General features: G+C 29.4%; 2 protein-coding genes and 1 long non-coding RNA gene across 5 annotated transcripts in view; 1 reads left to right on the top strand and 2 right to left on the bottom strand.

Moving 5' to 3' along the window:
* LOC105836798 overlaps positions 1 to 2,389 on the bottom strand; it is a 283,568-nt gene extending 281,179 nt beyond the window's left edge. The window contains exons 1-2 of the mRNA XM_028189400.2: positions 1,788 to 2,389; positions 1,663 to 1,702 (exon numbers count right to left, since the gene is read on the bottom strand). Coding sequence (XP_028045201.1) covers positions 1,663 to 1,702; positions 1,788 to 1,847 — 100 coding nt within the window. The 5' untranslated portion in view covers positions 1,848 to 2,389. The remainder of the gene's footprint in view (positions 1 to 1,662; positions 1,703 to 1,787) is intronic.
* Positions 1,005 to 1,656, bottom strand: LOC114254000. Its single transcript, XR_003625431.2, has 2 exons — positions 1,432 to 1,656; positions 1,005 to 1,236 (listed from the first exon to the last, which is right to left on the bottom strand). It is a non-coding gene; the product is annotated as an uncharacterized LOC114254000 (long non-coding RNA).
* A 6,378-nt stretch (positions 2,390 to 8,767) lies between the features above and the next one.
* Positions 8,768 to 15,313, top strand: LOC105836990 (protein quiver). 3 transcript variants are annotated; one of them, XM_036286118.1, is made up of 6 exons: positions 8,768 to 9,163; positions 10,285 to 10,440; positions 10,828 to 10,880; positions 12,065 to 12,112; positions 13,291 to 13,437; positions 14,117 to 15,313. In XM_036286118.1, the coding sequence occupies exons 3-6, from the start codon at positions 10,844 to 10,846 to the stop codon at positions 14,371 to 14,373; spliced, it is 489 nt and encodes a 162-aa protein (XP_036142011.1). In that variant the 5' UTR covers positions 8,768 to 9,163; positions 10,285 to 10,440; positions 10,828 to 10,843; the 3' UTR covers positions 14,374 to 15,313. The 3 variants fall into 3 exon arrangements, with proteins under 3 accessions (XP_036142011.1, XP_036142010.1, XP_012536882.1); XM_036286117.1 differs by having other exon boundaries at positions 10,261 to 10,440; XM_012681428.3 differs by lacking the exon at positions 10,828 to 10,880 and having other exon boundaries at positions 8,770 to 9,163; positions 10,299 to 10,440.
* The last annotated feature ends 5,492 nt before the right edge of the window (positions 15,314 to 20,805 follow it).

Below are 20,805 nucleotides of genomic sequence, written 5' to 3'. Positions count from 1 at the left end.
CGAGTGCTGTGGGTTGCATCGGGATCCAAGTGCACTGGGAGTCAACACCAACGACAGTCAACACTCAACGTCGGTCTGCGGTCGCGGGCGAGCTGAAGCGACAGGCAGCAGTACCTGCATAATGACTCGACTGCAGCCGTGCACTGCGGTGCACGGGCTGTGCGCGATGCACCGGTGCAACCGGGCCAATCTCGTGGCAAGGCCACCCGCGCTGCGAAATTCATCAATGCATCTTTCACGCGTTGGAGTCAGGGTCGTTTTAAAGGATTTGAATAACTTTCCTCTTTTTCGCAGGTGCTATATATATTTAAATGCACATGTACACATAATTTATTATGTTTCTCTTGTAGTTACGAACTGTTCGAAAAGATTTATAAGTTCATTTTTTAAAGAATATTAATTTACTCCTCTTTTAACGTCGTGATTATTATAAAACTTTATTTGAATTGTTATGTTGTAAAAATTAATAAAAATTATTAGAATTAAATAAAATTATGGTCAGTCTTGTTTATTATATATTATCTTATCTTATAATTTGTTAATAAGCTAACTTATTTAAATTGAATTTCTGAATAAAAAGTTAATACATCTTTATATTAACATATATAATTAAATTGCTCTTGACATCAGCACAATGTAGTAATAATAATTTTATTTTACGATTTAAATGTTTTTCTGTTGCATATTAGTTGAAAATTTTTAATCATTACATTTGATTTATGCCATTGTACTGATCTATTTGTCAACTTTCTGTTTTCAAATATTTTACAAATAATTAAACAGGTAAAATAATAATCAAATACCATCAGTGGAATAGTAAGAGACTTTACTGTAGGAAATCTACCACCGTAAATGCAGGTATACTCACATAAGTAATATATATTTTTGATAACAACATATATATTCCTGTTAGATAATTCATAGGTTTAGTTTGAAGTCTAAGAGCAATTATGCCTGCGATAACTGAAATATGACATCACTATAATTCAGTTTTATTTTAAACTAAAGAATTTAAGACATTCTGATACTTAAAGATACTTATTTATGAAACATTCGTATACAAATAATAAATTTGACACTGCGTTATAAAGCCTAGTTATAATCAGATCATATTTATGGCAGATGATCGAAGCAACTTAATATTTATATTCTTTAATTGTCTCCAGACTGATATATTGATTTCACTTGACGATCATGAAAATTTACTTAGGCTTGTTTTCATTATGTATGATTAACCTGTAAAAGATTAAGTTAGATTAAGTACAACTTAAAAATTAATACATACAATTAAATAAATTAAAAGTAATGTATGTATATGGTACGTATATGGTACGTTAACTTTAATTTATTTAACCATAAGCTTATAAAGTGTGCACTGTGTGTTAACATAATTTTTCAGCTACTGTTCTTTTATATATATAAAATTTTTACCGCATTTCTAAACAGGTTGCAAAAACTCTCGCTTCGTTGGACACTGATGGTACTTGATTATTATTCTTACATATCAATTTAGTGTGAACTTAATACTAAAGTACCTTATAACCTAAACCAATTAAACTTTTCTCCGTTTTGCTCTATTTCTCGATCCCTATTGACCCCTATCGGTGATGTTAATAATCGTCATCTATTGTCGCAGTTTAAGATAAAAAGTTCCAGACTTACCGACACTGAAGCGCAACAGCGGGGTTAAAACTGCATTAACCTATAAAAGTATAAATACAAATTAAAACAGTGTTGATCAAAGCAATCAACAATCAATCAATAACAAATGATAATAAATTATTTACCTCCGGTTGTCCCGCCGATGCCTGATGCCTCCTTCTTCGCCCCTGGGGTCTTCCACTCATACCATTGATACTTTTTCATAATATTTCAGATTCACCATTTCACCCGCGTTAACTACTCGCGTACTAACTATCTGAAAATCATGCGATACTGTGTACGAGACAAAGGAGCAACGCGCGATTCCACGAAGCTACGATTCCGACGTTGTTTACGCGACACTTGCGACACGAGATCATTCGCGAAACACGTCGATGACGATCATCCGTGCGCTGGTCACTAAAATATATCGTACAGCACACTTCGTACGACACATTCAACGATAATCACGAGCTCGATACCGCCACGGTGAATAACGCAAAAGTAACGTGTGAAGCGACGTAAAACGTTTGGCGTAACGGACAAACTAACATGGTGGAAAATTCGTAAAACGCGCGGCCAACTTCACACGAGTAGATGCCGCTGTGTTGGTTATATTCAAGCAGAGAGAAACCTCCGAGCGGTCATACGGTATATTTTCTTTGTCATCCCGTCAATTGAATCGCTGCGATTCCGAGCCCGAATACACTCACGCACAACACACATCACCGCGCTCCGTCTAACCGCGTAGTGCGTCTATCCGTGAGTCATCGCGCGCTCGACTGCGCGACCGACGTAACCTACACTTGGGCGAGCAGTGCCGAGTCGGCCGAGCAGTGCCGACTACTGCCGACTGCCGAGTCGGTCGAATGTAGGTTACGTAGGTCGTAGCAGAGCGCGCGACGGCTCACGGACAGACGGAGCGCGATAATGCGTACGTGATGAGTGTACTCGGGCTCGCAGTACAGCGTAAAGGTCCGTAGATAATGTGTACGATTGTTTGGGTCTTTTCCGTGCTATGATTCTTTGATTCTGTTCCATGCTACCTGGGCTATATCCATAAAGTGTAATGCATACTTGTAAAACATGATTAATATGCGAGATCGAATCTAACCTGCTGCTAAAAATATTATAATCAAACTATTCTTGCAAAAGTGTTTGGCAAAATTATGATAAGATGTGTGCGTGGATACTTTAGAGAATACAAAGATTTTTCGGACCTTCGTATTTCCGATTGTTAATAAATTATTTCTTCCGAAAATCACTCGTCTTAAACATTGTCTTGCATTTGTACATTTCGGCACAAAGCGTAAAAGCAGTCGTTAAAAGTTTATTTTATGTTTTCATGTGCGCGCGGATACTTTTGGGTAAACAAATCGTTCTCGGGTCTCAATTTTTTTTTAATTGTTCTAAGTAGTTTCACACGCGATTGTAATTATTAGCGAGTGTTTGTGTGACAAAAGGAACAGGAGATGCAGGCTTGGGAAAGGAATCGAGCCTCGGCAGAGCAACCTTCGGGTGAGTATGACTCATTATTTGTTAAAATTAATAGTTTTTTTCTATTCAGTTTTACTTTGATAAATTACAAAATTGAAGATAGAATTACGTAAAATTTGACACAAATTTGATTTTATAAAGCTTTTTTTCTTTCGGAAAATATTGATTATACAATTATTATATATAAATAATTGAAAGAATAAAAGGTTCGATACGTAACAATTATCTTTTATCTAATATTAATAATTGTGAGCTTTATTTTAATTTGAATCTATTTGTGTGTTAAAGTATTTTACAAAATTATTCCATTAGTCAATTATTACATTTATTTAATGAGCACAAGTATAAAGTTACATGCCGTAAATTACTTTATTAAATATTAATTGTTTTTTCTGTCCTGTTTTAATTTAGGCTTTGCATTTGTTTGTTACAGAATCGTAGCAATATTGCTGACTAACTCTGCCGCTGCGCATCGATCGGTGAGTGGTAAATAAACTTTTGTAATTGGAGTAATAGATTTGTGACAAAATTTTATACCCCAAATATAATGCAGAAATGTTTGCTATAATGCTGTAATAATAAATTACATATAGATATTATATTTATTTCATGGATCTATTACCTTAAAGTAGACTGGAATAGATTAGGATTTAATATTTAATCCTCGATGAATTATATGAATTAACTTATCAGGTATATTTAATATGTATTATTAAATAATTTTTTTAGAAATACATAAAATATCTTGTATGTATGCGCGTAATTGGAAACGCCATTTCGTTTTCGATACTCTATTCCATTTAACTAAATTTAACCATAAACTTAAAATGTTTTGAACTCTCTTTTAAAATTTTATTTCTCCCTGGAGTAATTACAGTCGCGATAATTAATCATACGGGTAGGTAGGAATATGACGCTAATACATAGGAATACAGTTAGGCAGGTAATAAGGATAAGTAAAAATATTAATATATAGAAATATGTACAAAATGCATTATTTCACAAATGACTTATTTTGTTTGCAAAATCTCATTATGCAATTTAAGATTAACATAATAATTACTTTTAAAGTAATTTTATTAAATTATATAATAAAAATAAAGAACAAATAGTTATTATAATTATAAAAATACTTTTTTTTTAAATACATCTAATTTTTCAACGTACGCTCTTTAAAAACATTCAAGACAGTTTAGGTAGTTGAGAATTAAAATGGATTATAGATGTCTATCAAAGATAAGAAAGAAACAAAGGTGTGAAAGGTTTACTATTTGTCTTTGTTTATTTAATTCATCTTTCTCCTGATTTAATGCGAAAGAGAACCACAAAAACGTAACTATTATCTAAGGTATATTAAGCTGGATGAGCTATATCATCAAAACACATTGATTTCTACATCGGAATTTGCTAATTATTTGCTATTTTTCACTAAAAAAATTTTTTTGCTCCAGCCAAAAAAAATATCAGTGGCTAGATAACTTAATATTAAGCTATCTAGCCAATAGAAAAAAAACGCATATACATTAACCAAATTTAAAAATTATTAATATAAGAATTATTTGCTAATTATATGCTAGCCTTTCGTAAAAAAAAATTTTGTTGCTTTAGCCAAAAAAATGTTACTATTTGTAACTTTTTTTTTGATTGGAGCAAAAAAATTTTGTTTGTCATCAAAAAATAGCAAATAATTAGCAAAAAATTCATGTATCGTTGATTCTTTAATTTATTTAGTTTATATATGATTTTTTGCAGTGGTTAAATAGCATAATATTAAACTATCTCTAATCACTGGTTTTTTTTTGGTTGGAGCAAAAAATAATTAGCAAATAATTCCAATGTATATAGAAAACGATGTGTTCTGATAATATGGCTCATCCAGCTTAATATACCTCCATTATTTACGAAATTCATAGACATTGGTCATGTAGTTCAATCTTCACATTTTATGGACATAAAGGGGCTCCAAAATAAAGTCACAGTTAAATCACTTTTCTCTATTTGTATTTGACAGTAGTAAAATTTGTATAGATGATTATCTATCTATACAATCATTGTTGCAATTTATTTTTAAAAAGTAAAAAACAAAAACTTAAATAGCGCACGCGTGCGTCTGTGGTGTCTAGTATATAAAAAGAGAGAGAAAGAGAGAGAATTTATTGACAATAAAGTATGACATTTACATTGTTATTAATGCTACCACGTTGCACTTTTTAACCTTTATTAATTTATTATTCTTTAACTCAAAGTGTCACTAATTGAAGTGTTTGTCGCCAGAAATTAACTGTAACCAGCATCAGCACTAGCAGTAATTCTCTCAAAACGTCCGACAAAAATATGAAAAAATTTATTAAACGTTATTTTATTTTTTATCTTTTAAAAGAAGTTAGAAAAAAATAAAAAAATTGCTTTATAAATAAATTAATAACAATTTTTTCTTGAAAAATACATTTTAATAAATACTTGAAATAACATTCTAAAGTAATTTATCGTGTCTCTGAAAAATTAGCTACAAATTGCTGATACATACAGATATATTCTTATATATAGTGGCGCGATCAGCTGAGCGTTACAACACTTTGACAGCATGTGTTGTAGAGATCGGCTTATAGAATCGTCAAAGATCAATTTATTAACGCTTTTAGTATATTTCCAAGTAAATATTTTTTGTGCAAAGATTTTAATTTTAATTTTATTTTTTAACGAGCTACAAGTTTTAAGAAATAATAAAAATAATCATGTAATGTTTTAAAGTAAAATTATAATTTTAAGAAAGTTATTTTATAATACTTGCTCAATTATGACACAAAAAGAGATTTTTATAGTTTTTAAGGCTTTATAATATAAACTCTGAAACTTTAATACACATAAACTCACACAATTGCACTTAATTGTCATAACTGTCATCATTAATTGAAGTGTTTGTTATAATTTGTTATAAATTAACTCGTTATAAAGTCGTTATAAATTAACTATAATCAGCATCAGAATTAGCAGTCATTCTCGCAAAACGTCCGACAAAAACATGAAAAAATTTTTGCTACATTAAACATAATTAAATCATGTTTTGTATGTGTGTGCGCGCGCGTGTGTGTGTGTGTGTAAATGCACAATATTGGGAGAATTTTTATATTATTGTTTTTAGAGTTTTGAATGTTAAAATTAACCGTTAATTATTTTTCTAAAAAGCTATTTTAAAAAATAAATTTTTCTGTACTTATTACCACTACGATAAAAAAAATTAAAAAGTTTTAACAACTTCCAATTCTCGAACAAATATTGTAAAACAAAAATCAGCAAATTTCTTTCATAAAAGATTACATAGTAAATACTTTTTGCAATAAGTTTTACAGTTTTTAAAAAAACTTTTAAAAAGCTGCTTGTATTATAGTAATCAAATTAACGACGAATTTAATTTAAAACGCTTTAGTTTATGATTACATTTTCGGTAATCTGTGATTACGCGCAATTATATAAAATTAAAAAAATATATTTAATAATTGATAATGAAATTTTATTAAACCCTAAGATCCACATTGATTAAAAATTAATATTTTTTTTGTGACTGTATTTGAAATTGGTCCAATACTCAATGTATTATTTTAATTGTATTCGAAGCTTAAAGAATTAAAATGCAAAATCGAAGATATTATCAAGCGACGCGGTAGCGGCGCGACGCTAAGTCCATAAAGAATCGTGCTGCCTGACGCAAACTTCACTGCGCAAATGTCACGCCGTTACTAAGCTTTATCTGAAATTTAGCTGTCAAATTCATTTTCAGTTAAAATATCTCAGAAACTAAAATTATAATCAAAAATCTAATGGCAATTTTATTATATAATATTGATGTGAGCTTTCGATTGCGACCAGTCTAATTAAAATTGGTACACTCAATTCTGAGATCTCGAGATCTCTTGTACGGAAAAGCTCACTTGAGTTATTTTCCACAGATTCACATGTACACACACACGCAAAGCCAGTTTGTTTATAAACGAGCTTCACAACGTGCCTACATACAATTTTATAAAACTAAAATAAAATTATTTCGTAATGTAAGTGATGAATATTGGTACGCGGAAAAAATATAATAAACTTGATAATTCTGAGATCTCTTGCGCGAAAAAGTTCACTTGAGTTATTTTCCACAGATTCACATGCACACATACACGCAAAGCCGGTCCTTCAAGGGGCTTTACAATATGCCTACATACAATTTTATAAAACCAAGATATAAAAAAATTTATTTTATAATATAAATGATAAATATTGGTACGTGAAAAAAGTCAAATAAGTTAATAAAAATGAAATAAATATATAACATAAACAAATACATGATATATATGTAAATGTCAAAAATATAAATAATAAAATATTAACAATTAATAAAATTACAATCTTCTGAATATTCAAGCTATAATTACAATTATAGATGTATAATATATGTATAATAGAGGAGATGTATAATATATGTATAATATAAATTAAATAAATTAAAGAATAAACAATACATGCATTTTTTGCTAATTATTTGCTATCTTTTGATGACAAAAAAAAAACTTTTTGTTGCAGCCAAAGAAAAGTTGCCAGTAGCTAGACAATTTAATAACAAGGTACTACAAAAAACGTACGTAAACTAAATAAATTTTTAAAATCCACGATGTATAAATTATTTGCTAATTATTTGCTAGCCTTTGGTAAGAAAAAAATTTTTTTACTCCAACCAAAAAGTTACAAATGGTAACTTTTTTTGGCTGGAGCAAAATAATTTTTTTTGTTACCAAAAGATACCAAATAATTAGTAAAAAACTCATGTAACGTTGATTTTTAAAATTTATTTAGTTTATATACGATTTTTTTTGTGGCTAGATAGCAAAATATTAAGCTATCTAGCCACTGGCGTATCTTTTTTACCTTTTTAAGGTTTTTTGATGGGATAGACTTATACATAAAAAAAAATAATTTTTATTTAAAAATTTAATTGTAATAATAATTATATAGATTGTACGAAAACAAGTAGATTAAATTTAGCCTTCTACAAAACAAACATTTTTTTAACATTTAATAGTTTTTTAACATTTAATAATTTTCTGAGAGAGTTTTATAATAACATGTCAAAAAGAAAAGTTTAATTAGAACAGCATCATGGTTTATAAATAATATAAAGTATAAAAGTTGTCCACTTTAACAAATAATAAGGATTTGAAATTGACATTTTATTTCTGTTACCTTTTTACAGATTTTCCATCAATTTCTACTTCTTTTATTTGTTACATATCTTTGACATGTTTAATCTAAAATTGTCAACACCATTTCAGCTTTGAAACTTCGCAGAACATCAAAATGCGCAAGCGCTGTCTCTTAATGGACAGACCTGCGGATATAGAATTAACATTGGGATTTTCTTTGACTATTCTAACACCAATCATGCGAATGATTAAACTTTTGCGACTATTTTTGTTTTAAAAGTTTTATATTAAATGCTGTCGGCGAAAGCTATTGTGTTAAACCTATGCAAACTCTTGTCGAGAAGCAGTAGCAGCAACAGCAGCAGCTTCGTCGGTACAGTACCGCAACGTGAGCACGTGGCACGGACTAGTAGCTCGTCATATTGATCGACCTGAATCCGCGCTCTGGTCGGCGCGTTGACTAGCGCGCTTGTCAGTACCCTGAAAGCGCTTGCACGCTGCATTTACAGCGTAATCGCGACTGCACAGTCGCATCGTGGTATTTTACGAACTGCATCGTGCTGCGTATCCTCGTACCCTCGTTTCATCGTTGCTATGTATCGGTGATGTAGACTCGTTAATAGACGTGTTGAGGGTGTCTGAGCTTGAAGAAGGGGTAGGCGCAAAGAGTAGTGCCGGATCTCGTTAGAGGGTCGACAATCAAATCTGGTATCGTGACACGCGAGGAATGACAAAAATCAATAAAAGAAACAGATTTTGTGTTTCAGACATTATTTAAAAACGAGACACCAGTGTTGCCACGAGAAAATCAACCCTAATCTCCGTCAAACGGTGCAATAAAAGTATGTACAAATTGTAAATAAGCATATGAATACGTTAAATCTGCTTTGTAGCCTGTTTTATAGATACAAGTGACATACATATTTCGAATTTTATGCAGTTTTGTCCTATATTGTAATTATTATAACTGGCTAATTATTTTTTAATTAAGTTATTATTAATAACATTAAATAATCTATATATTATGCACATGAATAATATTTATGTAAAATTTAATATAACGAATTTAATTTGTATAATTAAACTTGAAAATTTTCGAAAATGTTACACAAATAATCAGCTATTTTCTTCCTGTCAAGTATAATAATCAACATAGATGTAGTATAATAACCAACATAGATGATGTTGACATATGAAAAATAATACTTTAATATGTATTTATTATTTTATATTAAAAATTAGAACATGATATTTCAGTCTTTTAGAAAAATTAAAATAATCAAATAAAAATAGAAGAACTATTTTTATAGCTTTTTATTATTTTAAAAACTATATATAACTGTTTCTAAAATGGTAATTAAATTTTTATTACTGTTTCTTAAATTACATACATTTTCCAATGCTGTTATATTTATTCCAAAAATATAACTAGTATAAATATTATATATATCGTAGAATATTGTAATTAAATTTAGTAAATATAATGTATTTATTAGTTAATGCTATTTATTAATATTATATAATTAAACGTAAATCTTTTTTAGTACATAAATTTTCCTTTTAGTACCTAAACTTAATTACTACGTAATTACATAAGAATTTATTGCTGTTATCATAAAATAATAAAGTTTTATGATTAATTAAATGATTTAGTTATTATATCTTTAAGCTATTGAACATCTCAAATTAAGCATTTACGTTATAATAGTTCGTAAATATATCTGTTAATAGTCTGTTAAACTTAAAATAAAGAAATATTTTTGACGATCAAAAATCAACAACACTTAATAAATTAAAATTTAAAGAAACCTTTGTTTAACATTAATTAAATATTTGAAATATAATAAACGTAATATTTTGAATTGCACAAAATAAAGAATCTAAAATATAGAAAATACTCCAACGTTAAATCTCTGTATATGGATCTCTATATTTTCAGATATACAATAAATTTAATTCAAAGATTTATAACTTCAGGGACGACTTGAAATATACTGAATCAGCTCGTGCTAATCGGGCGCTACTCGATGTTTGAGAAAGTCTCGACATGACACGAAGCTAAACAAAGTGTAAGGAGATCCTGCCGCTGTCAGCATGTGGACGAATCACTTGATAGTGGGTAAGTGTGCTCGCGTCCTCGATGAGCTTCCCATTTAATCCCGAAAGGATCTTCTATATTTTAAGAAGGTAGCATCGTCGAACTGAAATAGGCTTCTCTCTTACACAAATGTCAATCACATTCAATGTCTAATTTTTATACATTTTGAAATTAAAACAACTGTTATTCTATTATTCTGTCACTAGAATAAAGAAATATATATATTCAAAGGGATATCTGCCTTTTAAACTAGTTTTAAGCAAAAATGTTAAATTTCTAATAAGTAATTCTAATCGTAATTATTTACAAAAGATCAATAATTTGAAAATTATGTTATTCGGTCACGATCTTATGCAATTATTATGAGTCTTATTACGATCTAGAAATCATAGGTATTATATATATTAGATCTATCAACACGCGTATGGCCGCTGCTTCCGTGCTGTTAAGTACGTGGACAAGTACGTACGTAAGGTTCATGAAAAAGAACGCATTTGTGAAATATAGAGAGACCTGCGAAATAGAATTACACAGATTAATATTAATATTTATTATACATTATTTCTTATAGTAATAAGAATTATCAACAGAAATTAAGTCATTTTTAGAAATTATATCACAAATATGAGTCCTCTACATTTCAAGTCAAATGCGGAGGTATTTTCAAAAAAAGTGCGCCAGGCATCTCCAAATTATTTTGGTTAACTAATATAGACAATTGTTGCTGAATGATACATTTATGAAAAAACTGGTTTTGCACGGCAAATTATAATTATAATATAATTATGAGTAATGCATTTATTTTCGATATTGAAATAGTATTGTATGTACTTTTATATGTACCGTGTAGAAGTTATCCTTTGGCCTTTAACATCGTTACGTATTAAAATATCAAAGATATATATAAGGTGTAAAAAACTAAAAAACCTGAAGTAATTAAGACAAAGTTGAATTATAACCTACGTCATATTCTAAATATACGCACGCATTATCTTTAACTGAAGCGAGATTTTAACTAAACGTTCAAGATACTGTGTATATTTCTAACTCTTTCCAAGTTATTTTCTTCAAGACAAACGTTGTCAATTGTTCTACAAGCACATAATATAACACATGTCTCAAGGTTCTTTTAAAACTGCACGACACCAAGTTTGATTTCCCAGTCATGTCCCAGATATGGCCATTTACTGTTTTATACTTCTCTATACTGTAAGCCTTTTTTAAACACGTGTTTATACCGCATGTATGTCACATTTTATATCCCATACTCTTTCATCCGTCACCAATTCCTTACTATATACCTCATAATCTGTAAGAGTGAAAGCGCAGCAAGATTAGATTCATCCAGTGAACCGAAAAATCTGGACTTGACTGCCGCACGGTCCCTCTTTGATCAATCGAGTGATAGCATCATTAGCTAGCACCACTATCAGCGGTCCCCAACATCGTTAATACCGGTATGCTAGAACCGCGCTATAGAGATAGTAGCGGTTGTAATAGTAGTCGCAGCCACCGTAGCCGTTGTATAATAGCGCTAATTTTTTCGCTTGCGTTATCACTAATCACACCAAGTTATTTAAGCTAGCAACCTGCGCACATTGCCAAAGCACATTGCCTAAAGCAATAACAAATCTTTCGTTTTCAGCGGCAATTGTACTCGCGGTTGCCAACGTCTGTCATGCGGAGTGCCAGAGTGAGTGATTAAACCAGATTACTCTCCTCGGTGTGATCGTATCGCGTCGTCGGACTCATACGCTAGGGATTCGATGAAGTTTGATGCGTCCGCGGCCAAGTGACTCTTGTCAGAGCATCCACCTCAGGATGGGAAAGCAGTTTTCAACGGGAATTAACTAATCGGAAATTGCTTTCTAAACTGGACGAGATTCGCACGAAAAACACTTTGAGCAGAAGCATATAGTTATTTTTACTATATCAAATGTCGAATTCTTTATAAGTCAAAAAGTCATAAATATCGTTCGATAATTAATAGAAATTAATCTTATTCTCGTCCAGTTTTACCGATCACAATCACGTTACGGAGCGTTTGTGCCTTTTTATTTTGTCATGAGAAATGAACGGTGCTTAATATTTCGTTTGTAGAATTCACGCGCGCACTTATCGACACGTACATTTCACATGAAAGATATGCATTCGGGAAACTATGTGATTGCAAAGTATAACAAATTTCCAGGTTAAATAAATGTTCTGAATTAAAAATTAATTATAATTTACATACACAGAAAAAAAATGTAATACAGCCAATAACATATGTGAATGCGGGCTGCCAACTACATAAAATACTCAATACAATAATATTTGCTATTAATGCAAGTACAATGTTGATACTGCAATAGCATATATTATTGTATTGAGTATATTTTTAATTGGCAGCCCGCAATAACATATCTTATTGAATATATTGCTTTTTTTTTTCAGTGTACTTAACAATTTTTATTTATTAGTTGATTATTTTTTAAAAATAAATATGACAGTTAGATATTAACTCTGTTTATTTAGTGTTAAATATTATTATTTAGCAATTGAAAACAATTGCTGTTTATATGTTTGATTATAGTTTATATATAACTTATTTAATTACATTCCATAAATTAATTATTAATTTATTAATTATTAATTTATTAATTATTAATTTATTATTAACTATTATTAATTACTTTTCTATTAACAAAATATTACACAATTGTGTTTAACACTAAATGCAGGTTGAGATTTGTAAACAAATAGAATATTTTTAAAAATATGTGTGGCATATTCTAAATAAATGATCATATTCTTTTGCTTTGCGTGCATTCTTTCCCGAGTACGATTGGAATGCTATATGATCTTTAAAAAAACGCATTTGCTCCACAGCTCGTTCTATTTACTGTTACGAATGCGATTCATGGACAGATCTCAGATGCAAGGATCCATTCAACTATACAGCATTACCCAGGGATCAGCCACCGCTGATGACATGTAACGGATGCTGCGTAAAAATGGTCCGCAACGCAAAATCACGTAAGTATTTATTTATTATCAGAAGTTCGTTATCTTTTTAGAGAAAATTAAGATATTTTTTTATTAAATTTCTATAAATTAGGCTACACCGTAACATCGATTAAACTTGGAAGGATTTAAAAATAGACGAACACGATGCGTATTATGTTCTATCATATTAGAGATTATAACTGTTCCTCTTACTGCCAGTTCCAACTGCCGCTTTTTTTCATTGTAATATTAGAATAAAAAATTGTAATGTTAAAACAAATGTTTTAATGTTAAACTCAGGTTCTCATAAAAAGCAAATGCATAGTAGTAAATAAGAAGGCAATATTAATATGTGCGACAGTAATCGGACCATAGTATTCAAAATACATATTGACTGTGGCAGAATTAGCAGTAACAGATTTAATAACTCATATTTCTTTTATTATTAATTAAACAGATTTTCCAAGTTACATTTAAATTGTACATTAAAGTTTTTATTTAAATAATGATGAAAGAAAATGGTTATTACATATTTTAAAAACTATAAAATAATCTGCCACATACTTGCCATTATGTGCTTAAGGCGGCATTGATTGGGACAGTAATTGATTACTTACATCTGCAAATATAAATTAATTAATACATATGAATTAGATGTTTACAATCCGCAGGAATTTACTTGCTGCTTATTGTTCTCTTTTACTTGCAGCGTACGAGAGCGTGAGAAGAACTTGTACTGCGCAACTACAAATAAACTTATTCATGGTGGACCACGTGTGCATGATGGAAAGTACCGGCACTGGTCACATGTGCTTCTGTGAGGAGGATATGTGCAATCGTGTACCCCCGACCTCGCGCTCGAATCCCGTACTCCTGCTGATCCTGTCGATCATCCTTATTCTGCGTTCGGCAGTCTTAGGAGCCTCCGCTTGCTTTGTAGAACGTTGCAATAATCACATCGTTTAACACCAATTAATTCGATTCACCCATCGCAGTGGTGTCCAATCATATCCTTCGTAGAAATTCTAGCGAGTCGACAACACGACCATTCATCGGAACGAACGATCGAGCTGGCTTCGATCCTGAAGCCTAAAATAACCCTTTGGAATATTGAAGGAAGAAGTCAAAAGCATATGAAGCGATGGAAATTTGATATCATTATCATTACTTTTGTGCCTTTTTCAAGTGCGTGTTACCGATTTATTGAGTCGTATAGAAATCAAATATATTATATTTATATGATAAAAAAATTTTATCAAAGTTACATATCTAACGATAGATGCTATAGGGCAAATGAATTTGGTACGTGTTAAAATGCTGAAAAAGAAATTATAAGAGTAGGTGACTGCAAGTAAAACGTATATTAATGTATTCTTGTAAGAAATTCTGTTATTTATTATATAATGTAGTTAAAATTAATTTTATTAATCAATTTTTGTTTCCCTCTCTTGGGAGATAAGCCCTTTAGGGTAACGCAATAAGATTATAAATTTTAAATAAAAGCTGAAAGAAAAAGTAAAAGGAGCTATTAGATATCATTAATAATAAATTTATCTTAATCATAAATTTATCTTAAAATTTGCAATAGGATTAGATAATTATAACTGAACTGTAATAATAACAAATTTAATCTTCACGTTAGCGAGTGAGATTTGTTCAATTTGTGTGCATCGTTCGTTCCGATCATTGGCCTTAGACAGCATCGATAGTACCTAGGCGTTTTTCGTGTAGAAATCATCTCAAACTGTCTAATCGATTTTTTTCTGATGCGCTCGGAACAAGTCCGAATTCTCTATTAGTTGCTCTTCGAGCAAGCACGGCTAGTATCATTGCAATACATTCGTGACATAAACTTTGAGGAAGGAATTTTATTAAAAAGAAGAAGTTATTAAAATATAAACTAAAATATGATACTATTAAATAACGTTATATAAATAAGTGAAAGAAGTTACATTATATATTATTTATGTGCTATAACAAAATTGATTTAATACCTAATTCTAATTAGGAAATATTAAAATATCTTTATAGTACTTATTTGATATATATTGTATAGAAATATTGCAAATTATTACTTAATTTATACTTTTCTGTAATATTAGTTGCTGTTTTATTAATTTTTAATGTTTTAAATATTTAGAAATTTAAAAAATTTTTTATTACTTATTTTTTAATACTTCAAAAAAATTTTAATAATAAATTAACAAATAGAATGTAAATTAAATTTCTTCCTTGCCTTTATCGCGCTGCATGTACTCGACTGTCGTCTAGGAACATCGATGATGATTTAGCCATTTATCCTAATATTACGATAAAAAGAAGATACAAAGTGTGGATACTCTAGCTCTTGAACTTTTCTCACAACAATGCACCTCACTATATTGTTTTTCTTATTCTAATGCGACAATGTTTGACGCGACTGGTCGAGTTTTGTTCGATGCGAAAACTTATAAAGAAACACAATAAAATTGCACGAGGTATGAACGTCAATCGTACACGTGACATAAAATATATTAATATATAAGGATTTCAATAATTTTGTTAATTTTTTGATAAAAAATGGAGAAAAAATGGAATAGCAAAATTTTTTACACATAATCTTTCTAAAATATATAATCTTAATTCGTATAATTATTAAAATTGATAAAAGTAACAATTTTTCCAAATTATATTTTGTTCTTGATGTTTTTGGTGGTTATAATTTTATTATTTAATTGATTTTTGTGTTAATTTACATATATATGTATACATACATATATACACACACATAAATACCTATATATGTATATATATACATACATAAATTATATTCAGTACTTTGTATTATTTTATAGCTTTTAAAATATAAAAGCTTATAAAATATTATTTTATAACATATTGTGCTACAGTGTTTTAAATAATCATTGTAAAGATATCGGCAACATTAAGTGACAAATGACGTACGTTCATCGTGCAATACAATCAATTTAGCTGAATGCTTTCTTGATTGTATCCAATCACGACTCTCTTTTTTTACCTCTTCCTTACATCATCTCTCTCTCTCTTCTCTCTCTCTCTCTCTCTCTCTCTTTCTCTTTTTGTTCCATATAATCTGATTCTTTTGCATTTTTCTTGCATTCTTATTTTATATTAACAGTACAACTTCCTCGTAAACAACTTTTAACCGTTCTGATAAAAGATCATTATACTCGAAATAAGAGAGATGAAAAGTAATCGAAACTGCAATAGAAAGCGAGCTTGTACGATAGAAAAACATTTTACCTTAGAAGGCATGGTTGCAGCATGCATATTCGACAAACAAAATCAACAAACGCAAAGAGAACCACTCGACGAGTAGAGAAAATCTTTTCAAGTTTCAGAAATTATCAGGCCACAAATGCGCACATTTTCTGAAATATATTTAAAAAATATGTTTTTAAAATGTCTGAAATCGCTATTAAGAGAGATAGACAGAAAAGTATAAAAATAACAGAAAAATTAAAATTATAATTTTTTATTTAAAAAATTATAAAGAATTTATAGCTTTGTATTGTAATGATAATAACGAAAATATTTTTAAATATTTAAAAATTATAAAAACTGATTTTATATATAAGAAATTTATTTAGAGAAAGAATTTGAAAACTTGAAGATATGTATATGTACATATGTGTATATACATACATACATATATTTTTTTAGGAATTCGAGAAATTTAGGCAAAAATTTTACAATACAAAAATTTAGAATCTTCTGGAAATGGGCGCACACTCAAGACCATTAAGTAATAAAGTTTTAAAAGCACTTAGGAAAGAAGTTGAGTCACGTAGACTAAAATGAAGTTGAGTGCATGGATTGTAGTGTTTATAAGACTGTATGATTTATGGAAAGTCAACGCAAAACTTTTATTTTTGAATATGGCTTTTTCATTTGTACAGAAAGAGTAAAGATTGATTTATTATATAATATGATTATATAATATTTTATGCAAAATTAATGACTTGAATATATACACATATTTTATATATTTTAAAGAGAAGATGAAAGAAAAATAAAAACAAAGTTTTATTTATATAACTAATAATTGTATTTTGTATATATTATATTTAATATTTTACTTTTTTTTTTAAACTTTCCAAAGAATGTCTCTCTCTCATATTCTTTACCCGTTTTATTTAAAGACATTTTCTTATTTAAATTCTGTATCTTTATACAAGATTATGTTATAGTTTTACAAAAAATATAAAAAACTTTATCGCAACTTTGAAATATTTTATAAGTAATTTAAAGAATATGTTTTATGCAGCTTCTAGTAAAAAATCATAATTAATTATTCAAGGAGCAGCTTTAGCGTTCGACTTTCAAATAAACATATAGCAACACTTTGCATGACACTGCATGACCCTATCATTCTTACTCTTGCGTGTGAACGAGTACTCCACTTTTACTGGTCGAAAGCAAACAACTTCTACAAATTATTTAAATCTTATTAAATACATGTTACTGAGAAAGAGAGTTACATGAACAAGAAAAATCTCAAAAATTTAAAAACGTAGAATTTCATTTCACGACTCCAAGCTTGTACAAAATCCAGAAAAATTAAGTTACTGTTGCTTTCGTTCTGTAGCTCGTCCAAAATGCAACAACAATAAGTAGCATTGACAAAAATAACGGTTATAACAACTGTGACAACTATGAAAACCCACGATACCTTCCACCCTAACAAATGCAACGCAAAGCAGACGAAAAACAAAGCACAACGTGAGCCTTCAGCTTTATTCGTGCCGCGACTAACAAATCTAATGCTTTTAATAAAAATTGATTTTATAAATTTAGATAAATTTAGCTTAATTAGTCTATTTGATAATTTGAAAAAATTTCAAAAATTTATGCAGCAGAAAAAATTGTTGAATATATAATTATGACATTAAAACTATGTACATCATAAAGCTATATATCTGCTACTTTCAATATTTACATAATACTACAATTACATACAACATATATTTATATAAAATATTTCTCATTTGTACTATAGTATTATAGTATTATACATTGGAACCCCGCGTTAGCGTACTCCGCGTTAGCGGAAACTATCCCCTCCATATGCACTCGGCCCACATGAGTAGCGTGTGTGGGGAAGCAATGGCATGCCGTCGCGTATTTCACGGCGTGAGTGAAACCAAGCAATAGGAGATAACCCGCGTTAGCGGACTTCCTTAAAAGCCCCGAACAGTCCAGATAACACGGTGTTCCAGTGTGTATTTTATATTTTTATTTTTTAATCTTAAATTGTGAATCTTTATGTCAAAAAATACTTTGTAAAAATATATGAATGCAAATGAGATCAACAGTCATTGACGCTATTAAAATCGCTCAAAATTCAGCGATGATGTAATTATTATCTCTGTTTAATGCAATTGTCGACGTTGTAATTGTTTGCAAGTGGTACGACCAAGCTGAACGCACATGTCCTCACAGAGAGGCTTTCAAATCGGAGCCTCTTGCCAAACAAGCTTCGGTGCTTGCTTGACCGTTGGTGAGCAGCCCGACGTTTCTCTGGCAAGCCATGCGGCTCGTGTCGCGTCATTTGTTCATTGTCGCACGCGCGGCTGCGAGGCTACCTATTTACGTTTTTATCGCGATATACGCCGCTTTTCCATCTCGTTTCTCTGTTCTTTCATTCCTTTCACTATTTTATTCAGCATCCTTCAATGTCTTTTGATTTAATACGTATTGTTCTTGAGTCGAATGTAAGCGCTCAGTGTGCAATCGAAGAAAATGCTCAAGTTGAAGTACATTAAATATTTCTTTGACTTTGTTTTGAGTATTTCATGATTTTGTAGTTTGACATTACCTTTCTCTTATGTAGAAAGATTGATTTTTCAAATAAATTTATACATAAAATCAAATAAAAATTAAACTAAATTTAGACAGAAATTTATATTTCAGAATTATAAATATACATATTGTGTATATCAAACATGCTATGTGATTAAAATTTGTCTTCTATAATAAAAATACATTACTACATATGTATTTTAACTATTACATTGTTAGAAATTGTAAAGTTAAAATCTATAGAAAAACAAATTGCTAAGCTAACTTTTACTTAGAGTTAGAATAATAATAATTCTGTAATTTATCTTTTTCCAAATATTAATCGTCTAACTAAATACATTAAATTTAGAAAAAATTTTAACAAATTTGAAATTACTTTATTAACGATTTTAATTAATTTCTTATTTTTTATTATAAATATGTCAAATGTACCAAATGACAAGAATTAGAGAATAAGTAAGTTGAGCATGTTTCCTCGTTTCTGAGTCGCAAAACGAAAATACAAAAATATCGATATTACACCTTTGTTTACTGATAATAATCGGTATTAAATCTGGCCTCGCAGCTGAAAAGTATCCACGTATAGTTATTAAATGAATCTATCTGCGATATGGATTATTTAGAACAAAAAACTATAAGAAAACATCGACGCGAGGACGAATAGAAAAAGGAATAATTTATAGATAAAAGTAAGAATAATTTATAAATAAAAACAAATAAATTATTTTAATCCTTTAACTTAGAAATTGTAAATACATAATTTTCAATTTGATTCATAAAAATATGATATTTGTTTGACAATAAATTTAAGAAAATACAAAAGTACTTGCTTAAATTAATAAATTAATAAATTAATAAATAAAATGAATTTGTAGTTAAAGGATTAACTATTAATACTGCTGAAATACATATATCTTATCATATTATATGCTATACAATGTACGTGCGATTATGTAATTAGTACATTTACATAAAATGTAACAAAAAATGTAATTATTATTGTAATGTACTAAAAAAGAATTGTGATATGTTAATCTTATTTAGAAATTTAAGAGAAAATGACAGTGAATAGTAAACATATATCTCTGTTATCGTCTGCGTCGATGAAATGTAAATGATGGCAAATATGTCCCCCGTTCCTAAATCGTTAATAATTAATGTATTTTACCATGTCAAAAGGCGTTAATCTATTTTTGCGAATTTTTATCGAAATTGTTGGCTTAAATCTTGAAATTATCTTGATTTGTATGGGATAAGCAAGGAGGATTTTTTATGTATTTATTCATTTTCTTGCTTTAATTACTACGACATATTTGGTGGCAAATTTGCAAGTAGATTTTCAAATGAAGAAGAAAAAAAATTTTAATGAGTTTTGTGAAATAATGAAAATGGATCATATTTTATCATTTTCTATTTAATAATAATAATAAAGTAATTCTTATTCATTTTATTAATATTTTAATGCTCAATTTTGTATTACTACGTCTAGCAAACAATTAAAAATACTTTTTGAAAACATTAAAGAAAATGTTATTATAAATTGCTGGATGTACAACTAAATACATTTTCTCAATTAAC

Source organism: Monomorium pharaonis, chromosome 4, assembly GCF_013373865.1.
Source record: "Monomorium pharaonis isolate MP-MQ-018 chromosome 4, ASM1337386v2, whole genome shotgun sequence".
Classification (NCBI taxonomy): domain Eukaryota; kingdom Metazoa; phylum Arthropoda; class Insecta; order Hymenoptera; family Formicidae; genus Monomorium; species Monomorium pharaonis.
The sequence above is the reverse complement of the archived record's forward strand: the minus strand, read 5'-3'. Positions and strand labels throughout refer to the sequence as shown.

Coding starts and splice junctions, on each gene's coding strand:
- LOC105836990 (XM_036286118.1), top strand. CDS start 10,844: ATGGCCGCTGCTTCCGTGCTGTTAAGTACGTGGACAA. Junction 12,113..13,290: donor CTGTCATGCGGAGTGCCAGA/GTGAGTGATTAA, acceptor TTTGCTCCACAG/CTCGTTCTATTTACTGTTAC. Junction 13,438..14,116: donor GGTCCGCAACGCAAAATCAC/GTAAGTATTTAT, acceptor TTTTACTTGCAG/CGTACGAGAGCGTGAGAAGA.